This window comes from Homalodisca vitripennis, chromosome 8, assembly GCF_021130785.1.
Source record: "Homalodisca vitripennis isolate AUS2020 chromosome 8, UT_GWSS_2.1, whole genome shotgun sequence".
Taxonomy (NCBI): domain Eukaryota; kingdom Metazoa; phylum Arthropoda; class Insecta; order Hemiptera; family Cicadellidae; genus Homalodisca; species Homalodisca vitripennis.
This window is the reverse complement of record NC_060214.1, coordinates 67,805,024-67,814,788: the sequence shown is the minus strand read 5'-3', so window position 1 is coordinate 67,814,788 and position 9,765 is coordinate 67,805,024. Positions and strand designations below refer to the sequence as shown.

General features: G+C 32.1%; 1 protein-coding gene across 1 annotated transcript; it reads right to left on the bottom strand.

Moving 5' to 3' along the window:
• Positions 1–7,281: 7,281 nt before the first annotated feature.
• LOC124367672 (3-oxoacyl-[acyl-carrier-protein] synthase, mitochondrial) lies at positions 7,282–8,931 on the bottom strand. Its single transcript, XM_046824686.1, has one exon. It carries the CDS (start codon positions 8,804–8,806, stop codon positions 7,541–7,543), a length of 1,266 nt encoding a protein of 421 aa, XP_046680642.1. The 5' UTR covers positions 8,807–8,931; the 3' UTR covers positions 7,282–7,540.
• Between the last annotated feature and the right edge of the window lie 834 nt (positions 8,932–9,765).

The following is a 9,765-nucleotide window of genomic DNA, read 5'->3' as shown; positions in this document are numbered from 1 at the left end:
TGTTTTTAGGTCACTGATTCAAACATTTCAGAGCTTGTAGATTAGTCTAAGTGAAGCAGTGTCAGTAGGTTGTAGTTGACCCAGAAAGTCAACATGCAGTTCAGCAACTAAGGGTTGTAAATGTGAGTCTATGAATGCAGAAATCCATCGAGTTGGAGAATTGCATTTAGCTAAAAATTGATCTTCAAGGTAGAGTAATACTTTTTTTTGTAACTCGGTGAGTAGGTGATTTGTCATTTAGCAGTAGGTTTTAAGTGGAGATGTAATATTATGTAATGCAGGGACCTTTATGAAGGACCTAATTATTGAGTTGCTGATTATTTAACTGTAGAGATTTTTTTCCACATGTTTATAACTTGTAGGTGTCTGTAGGTCTCACTTAAATAGTCTACTTTGTTCATGGCCACAATTATTTCTTTTTCTGATGGCAGAACTACGATAGTTGTAGAGTCCAATTTGGTGGTTTGGAGGAAGATCTTAAGTTTGACGATGTGTTAAAATATAGCATTTTGCTCTCTTCGCTCTGTTAGTTTACTGATGGATGTATTGACACAAATTAGAAGTAAAATTGCTCCAAGAGCACTAATGTGGAGAACATCTCATTTTACTCGTAGTGTATTGCTGTTTGTCAAAAATTGCAGTCTATTAATAAAATGTATCTGAAACTAAGTGAGGACAATGCCTGGGATTCCAACAAGTTTTGTTCAAAGTTCATTTCTTTCTTAAAAAAAAATTTTACATGCTTTCTCTGAAATAATATCAATTACTAGTTGATTCCCGTGGTTTCACACGCTTTCCGTAAGCTTTGCCCGTGTATGAGCACTTCTGGTTCAAGTGAATTATATTTCCCAACGCGATGTAGAGTTTACTTTGTTGCCACAGTCAAGAAAATCTGTCAAAATGTATTTTACACGTACTTTATTATAAAGTGGTCTAACACTCAAGCTTAAGTTCAATCGTAAAGTTATTTTAAAGACAAATATACACAACTTAGTACCTTCAAATAGTGTTTGGCTGTTTAATATATGTAACTGTCTCATAATTGCAGTTTATAATGTGCAGGCGCTTTGATAACTTTTATCTTCTGTAACACCGCCTGGTGGCAAGTTACATCAATGCGCGTAGCATATAAACCTTCTCCATGGAAAAATACATGTACATACAAATTTTCATAATAATGGGTAACATAGTTTACAATTCTATAAAGGACATTCAGAAAAACATTCATTTTTTTATATATAATGAAATCAAAAAATGTGCTTGAATGTTCTTGTCATTCCTGCAACCATGTACTGACTCTCATATAGATTATTTTATTGAAGATCAAATAACAATCTTTGACTACGCATTCGAATACCATTTAGAACAAATCCAATAGTGAATTTGGGTAGAAATGAAGTGTAATAGTGGTTGCAATGTTACAACGGTGATGTGATAACATGTACTTTGTTTCTATACCAGAAATCAACAAAAAAGGTTATGGTTTACACAATCTTAGACTTTACCAAGATCACATGGCAGAGATATTACATAATCTCTATACTGGCAGGAGACAACTAAATCAATTAAGGAATAAGTTGCTGTTAATAATCCCCACATATATAAAATTGTCCGTTAGTTTAAAATCATTAACATCCAAGAAACTTGCAAGTTGTGAGCATGAATTTTTCAAGAACTTGGGAAAGTCTTAGTAAATAAATAGACCTATAAGTTGTTTAATGAACATAAGTAATTTTTCTTTTTAAAATAGGACTGATTTTTACATACCTAAGCTTCTCTCGAGACTGCAATTTTTAAGGACAGGTTTATCAATTCAGAATGTAGTTTCTCCAAAGAATGTGCTGGTAGTAAATAAACATTTCATGGAATACTGTACAATCCTAACAATCTCTGGATTTAGTGCTGTGATGACTAGTATAATTCAGTGTGAGGAACTGGTGTCTAATTAAATTTATTAAAAATGAATTCCATCCTGGTCTGTTAAGAGCCAAGGTAGTCTGTGAGTATTCAAGTGTATAGAAAATTCTTTTGATTCTTCAGTGATTTTACCCTGCTCCCTAATTCAATGTCATGAATTTTTACTTTACTAGTTACTTATTACATTCCACACAGATCTATATTTTTTGCCTTTGTCGGAAATAATAGCTTGTTGCTATGCATCTACCAACTGATTACCTTTAATTTCTTACAATGCTATCTGTATTGCACTGCAATTACTGTCCTGAAACTCCAAGAAATAGCCAGTCACTTAAAGCTTCCTTATTGATTGTCTTTCACAATGCTTAACAGGACATTGCAGAAATGAACTAAAGTTTATTTACATACTCTCTCTGAAAAGCCCTGTCAACGCGCTTACTAAGCACTCAACCCGGATTTTCTTGAAGTCAGTAGGTGAATGTTTCAAAAGAAAGAAATTGATTTAATAAAACCGATTGTCTCACACAACCATTCGTTACATGAGACAACTAGAAAGAGTCTGAAGTCACCACTTTAAGACCCTACATATGGTCAGCTGATGCTTATTTAACACTTATTTACCTGTCTGAAAATTGGTTTGAAGTGTGTCTAGCTACAAAAATTATGAGGAAAAATTATTATTTTGCATTTTTAACTCTTTTGATACCCTCCCATTTCGATCACCACAAAATCACTAGTGCAGCTGACAATCAATGCCCTTCTTAGATGAAATGGCTATTAGTATGTTCTTTAGTTGTAAGTAGGTGAGATTGTTGTTCATACGAGGCACATAATATTTTGAGGTTGAGTGGAAGAGAGAGCTCAGCACCATCTGCAAGTGGAACATTAGCATTAGTTTCTCAACCCATATCCCAGAGGAGGAACTTGAAATTTTTTGAAGTTTTCAGTACGCTCAATGAGCATAATACAACGTAATACTGGGTACATCTAGCACAAGCAGCTGTAATTCATCTTTTATTTGCAAATTAGATGTGTAGGCTACAACAGTTATATTCACAATATAGAAGGTAAGTAGTGACTGCCTCTCCCATTCCACACAGCGTCATTAATAGTTACTACTGTCCTCTATCGTTGAATTAAATCAAATTAACCTTACCTAATCAATTGTTTTAAACTCAAAATAAACTATCTCGTATGTCCCTGACACCAGAGAAAATCACCAGCCATGAAGAAGAAAAAGTCCCATCAAGCTGCTAGGTTTTGGATAATCTAAAGCCAGTGAGCACTGTTTTAATTTTAAATTCAGTAATAAAGAAGACCAAAGCTCTTTAAGAACAGTCTAACCAATAATAATCAGAGAATGAAATTAAAATCCCTGTACTTCAGGAGAGATCAGTATGATTTGTTTTCTTGGCTGTTCAATGTTTGGATGTGTAACATTTATTCAAGAGAACTGGTTAAGAAAGACAGAAGCTTACTTTTGCCTATCTTCAAAATTCGGGATTTGTACTTTTGAGTTACTACTTGTGTTTGGAGAGGGAAATGTTATAAAAAGTAGTTGTAATAAAAATACATTTTTAAGTTAAACTTTAAATTTTGGTAACTCTTTAAATACTGAAAAGATTATTTCTCTGGAATTCGACAGATGAAAGTAACATAGCCCATTAACATTTTTACTAACTTATGTACATAAATTGTTTTAAGTTTCAAAACTTAATTCCTCAAATTGTTATTAATATCAATTATTTATGATTAAATCGTTCACTTAAACATACAGCAACTGGGTTTTAATCGTCACCACTATACATGGTTTCTCTGCCACAAATTGTACTTTACTGTGAAACAATATTTTAGGACTGTAAAAGCTATTACAATTATAATACTTATCTAACAATCGTCACTGTATTTTGACAACCATTATAAAATTCCAAATCAAAATTTTGAATTAAGAAACAAAAGCTAGCTCATAAAAATATCACATTAATTGTTATTATTCAATTATAAATCAAAGAAATAAATTTTTACTGCTTTCGTACAATCAAATTACATAATATTCATATCTATTTAAATAATAAAAATTAATTTTCTGACATTTATTATCTAATTAAAACACATGGAAAACTAAACATTTAGCCTTTTTATACGTAATTTCATTTTTACATGGGTTTTTTGTCAAATTTGGCATGAAAATTTTTAAATAATTAACGTTTTTGCAGTACTTAGTAGTAACATAGGTACTTACAGCAAATATATGTGTCAAATTGCAACACTATGATTTAAATAGTTTTAGAGGTCAAGAAATAACAAGACAGACTGTTAAAAAAGTGAAATGTGGGATATTATTTATATTGTGTATTATAAGAGTTTGGTGTCTCTCTTAGCTATTGAGAAGGCATCTGACATTTTAATTTGTTTATAAATTTTCACTTACATTTGAAATCAACTGATATACAAATCTATTTGATAAAGAATGTTCTTACAGGAAGACTCATATGCGATTTTAGACAAGACAATAATGTTCATGGGAACTTTTTAACAATATAGGAAATATACTAATGCACCGTCAGAATATTCCTCTGGTGAGTAGAACTCTCTTACACACTAGAAACCTCACCAGTCCAGTCATAACTCCATCTCGAGACTGCTTTATGCACTGTTTAAACGAGTGTGCTTATACTTGAATATAATTCTCAACAACTATTTGTAACAATATAGGAAATATACTAATGCACCGTCAGAATATTCCTCTAGTGAGTAGGACGCTCTTACACACTAGAAACCTCACCAGTCCAGTCATAACTCCATCTCGAGACTGCTTTATGCACTGTTTAAACTAGTGTGCTTATACTTGAATATAATTCTCAACAACTATTTGTAACAATATAGGAAATATACTAATGCACCGTCAGAATATTCCTCTGGTGAGTAGAACTCTCTTACACACTAGAAACCTCACCAGTCCAGTCATAACTCCATCTCGAGACTGCTTTATGCACTGTTTAAACGAGTGTGCTTATACTTGAATATAATTCTCAACAACTATTTGTAACAATATAGGAAATATACTAATGCACCGTCAGAATATTCCTCTGGTGAGTAGGACTCTCTTACACACTAGAAACCTCACCAGTCCAGTCATAACTCCATCTCGAGACTGCTTTATGCACTGTTTAAACGAGTGTGCTTATACTTGAATATAATTCTCAACAACTATTTGTAACAATATAGGAAATATACTAATGCACCGTCAGAATATTCCTCTGGTGAGTAGAACTCTCTTACACACTAGAAACCTCACCAGTCCAGTCATAACTCCATCTCGAGACTGCTTTATGCACTGTTTAAACGAGTGTGCTTATACTTGAATATAATTCTCAACAACTATTTGTAACAATATAGGAAATATACTAATGCACCGTCAGAATATTCCTCTGGTGAGTAGAACTCTCTTACACACTAGAAACCTCACCAGTCCAGTCATAACTCCATCTCGAGACTGCTTTATGCACTGTTTAAACGAGTGTGCTTATACTTGAATATAATTCTCAACAACTATTTGTAACAATATAGGAAATATACTAATGCACCGTCAGAATATTCCTCTGGTGAGTAGGACTCTCTTACACACTAGAAAACCTCACCAGTCCAGTCATAACTCCATCTCGAGATGCTTTATGCACTGTTTAAACGAGTGTGCTTATACTTGAATATAATTCTCAACAACTATTTGTAACAATTTCAATAAAACCCTTAAAAATTAAAAAATTGTAACTATTTTCTTAACTAATACATTGGTCGGTTTTGGATTAATTATTGTAACTGATGTATACATCCAACATCATAGCTTGTTAGCCTACTTTAAATGCACTGTAGCCTCTGGCGTATTATTTAAAAAGCAAAGAACCTGTGTAAATACTACACTTTAGGATTACTGTATATATACACATAGTTTTGGAACAGTGTTGTAACTAGAACTATACTTCAGAGGGAATGAATTAATCAATTATATACGCTCAATTCAAACTCAAACATTCAACTTCTGTATTTCAAACAAGGTGCATTGCTGTTATACATAAGCTTATATTTTGTAGTTATTTTAGAGCTTTTGGAAGGGGTTTATATCCCTCACCTTAGTAATGCTACTTGGTTCGGAAACAACAGTTTCAAACTCATATCAAATAATTAACTGAGCGTAACCTAAAGTAATATAGTAAATGGTTCCGAGTTTGATTTTCGGATCTTCCATAAAAAAGCATTTCTGTACAGCATTAGGTTTTAGCCATTTAGGCAATATTCCTGGTACTTGTGTCACTAACCTAACATTTTCAATTGTTATTAAAATTTGATTATCACGTCCCATGTCTGATAATAAATATTTCATTTCTATCACCTGAAAATAAAGATCATTAAATTATAAAAGCCAAACTGTGGCAGTTATGTCAGGGCTCTTGATTTAATTTATTTTTATATACGACTAGCCAAACTTCTCTTATGTTATGAGCTATAAATGTACAAAAATACATGTGCCTACAATCACCCATTCTAGAGTAAATAATTTTTTAATATTTAAAATATGTTTTAAGCTGTTTTTTTTTTTTTAATTTGCAATCAAATGGTCTAAAACTTAGAAACGTCAATTTTAAGGGAGAAGAAAACACAATTTTAAGACCTATATATAGAACTATAGCATGACATAATATAATTTGTCAAAGTAGAGAAAACTATAGTGTGCTTTTGGAGAGGTGTCCTTGAAGGTTTATAAAAACACTTAATAGTACTTATAGCATTGTTTTTATTTTATACTCTTGCAAATTTCACTCAAATTAAATTCATAAATGATTACAATTTAATGGTTATAATCTGATTTTCTTAAAAACCAAACATTGATAGTAATAATTCTTATATTTTTGCAAAATTTGGCTTGTTTTTGCTCAAGACAAAAATTTGTCTGGATATTGCATAGCATTAAAAATTACATACACAGCTTACCAAAATACAGATAACTAAATTGCAGGATTATGATTTATTAATTTACAAAATAAAAATCCCTATTCGTATCACTTACAAATATCCCTAACAAAATGTACAATACCTATATATTTTTCCTCAATAAAAAAAATGTTTAATCAATACTGTATATTACATGAACTAATCTTGATTCTACAAAGGTATACTGTGGGATTATTTTAATATCATTAATAATAATAAAATTATGCATACATTTACAGAATTAAGATTGATCAAATGAATTCAACATACGATTCCTAGTGTGTATGAAATCATAACTGCCAAAAAGTGTTATTACTGTCACAGATAATAAATAATAAAACACTATTTACTAACTCTACCCCGACCAGTTTTTACTAACCCTTTTACCCTTAGGGTGCTGCAAATACTTTGTGGTTGCATCACTGAACTCTGCCAAGGTTACATTTCTTGCTATATGCTTTTCTCCATATGATTTATATGGAGGATATAGGCTCAATTTATAAAATACAGAGTCATAATTAGATTTGAATCTAGTCCAGGATGCATTAACCAAAATTATGTTACATCTATATAGGCTACCAAGAAACATTGACTTGTTTTGAAGAAAATTAATCAAAAACAAATAAGTGTACAATTAAATGCTAGATATACATAAGCAGGCATTAGTTCCTCCAAAACCAAAAGAATTCTTTAAAGCTATCCTTCTCTCATTTTGCCATTTTCCCATAGAATTTGCAACTATATTTAGACCATAACCTTCTTCACAAACGTTATTTAAATTAATAGTTGGAGGAATTAAGCCATAAAAACAAGCAAGGGCTGTAAAACATGCTTCTAAATTTCCAGCCGCACCTAATAAATGTCCATGAGCCCCTTTAGTGGAAGATATTGCAATGCGAGGCGAATGACCTTGAAATAATGATTTAATTGCTTTTAACTCAATAGCATCACCCAACTGAGTAGAAGTTGCATGCGCATTAATATAAGTGATTTCTTCTTTTATAATGTTTGAATCCGAAATTGCCCTTTCCATGGCAAGTACAGCACCTTTACCCTCTCCATGCGGAGCAGTTAGGTGTGATGCATCCCCAGACATGCCATAACCTAAAATCTCACCATATATTTGTATTTGTCTAGCCAATGCATGATTTAACTCTTCTAAAACTAAAATAGAAGAACCTTCACCCATAACAAATCCATCTCTATCTTTATCAAAAGGCCTTGAAGATGCCGAGGGATCATCATTGTAAGCTGTACTAAGTGCTCGTATTCTACAAAATCCAGCTAAGGATAATGGACTAATACTCGCCTCAGCTCCTCCACACACCATTACATCGGCATGCCCATTCTGGATGAGTCTAAATGCATCGCCAATTGAGTGAGCACCTGTCGCACAAGCAGTAGAGACAGAATGGTTTGGTCCTTGAAATCCGTACTTAATACTAATCTGTCCAGCCACCATGTTTGTTAAAATCCTAGGTACAAAATATGGTGAAACACGACTGTACCCTAAATTCAGAGCTTCCCTAGTTTCACAAATATGAACCAAATCAGCCATACCCATTCCAACACAAACACCAGTCGATTCCAAAGATTTTGTGTCATCTGGTTTCCATTGGGCATCCTGTAGAGCCTCTTCAGCAGCTAACATACCAAACAGTGTTCCTCGAGACATTGTCCTCCTTTCACTTTTTGTAAAGTATTTATTTACTATGTCTTCTTTGTTTAAAGTCTCCTCACTTACAAACGCTGCAACTTTACATGGAATTTTTATATAATCATTATTCTTTATTTGAGAAATTCCACTTCTACCTGCTAAAACTGATTCCCAAGACAGTTTACTGTTGTGACCCAATGGTGATATCATACCAATACCTGTGATGACAACTCTGCGTTTCATTTCAACTCACTGAAAAATAAAAATCAATTATAAATACAGACGTATATAATGATATTTTCAATTTAAAAACTCAACATAACCTCAATCGCCTTTATTTATACAAAACAATAACAAACTAAACTATCGACCATCGATTGATCAATTATAACTATATCGATAGTTCGATAGTCATGAATCTACAGTCTGTAGTAAGTCATAAAGTTCTCACTCGATTCCAACTAAGACTAAAGTACAGCAGTTCTCAACTTGAAGGCTCTTCTGATATTATATATACGTTATTAACACCACATTATAGTTATCTTTATGTTAAAATAATGAATTGTGTATTAAAACCCTTTTTTAAGAAGGGTTTTAGTTCAAGATTCATTATTCTAATATATAATATAATATTCATTTTTAATTAACACGAGATAAAGTATCTTTTAAGTTACAATTTATTGCGTGTTTGATACAGTAATTTAATACAGAATTTTGTATAGGTGATTCAATATTTTCACATTCAAATGGACTCTGCGAGGTATATGTTTGTTTTTAATAATCGGTATAGTACCGTTTTTAAGTGCGCTGCCTCAATAAAAGTTTTGACACAGTCTCTGCTGAAGTTTTACTATAATACAGAAACTCTGAAAATGGTCGTGTAGACAGTTTGAGGACTATCGTCCTACTATTCACTACTGACATTATATCTTATCAAAGGTTTATTTTTATTTTCTCGGTTTATAACTTTCTTATTGCAACTCAGTTAATATACCCTTATATTACTATCGAGTTTATAAAGACACGAAATGTCAAGGTGGTAATAAAAATACAAGTGCAGCATCACTATGTTGTAGTACAAATTTACTAAAGTACTGTAAATTTCATTGCAGAAGTAATTAATATTTTGTTGCTATTTATAAAATTACCAAAAATTTAATTTATCATCAGGTCTGTTCTTATATATTTATTATTATACTTGC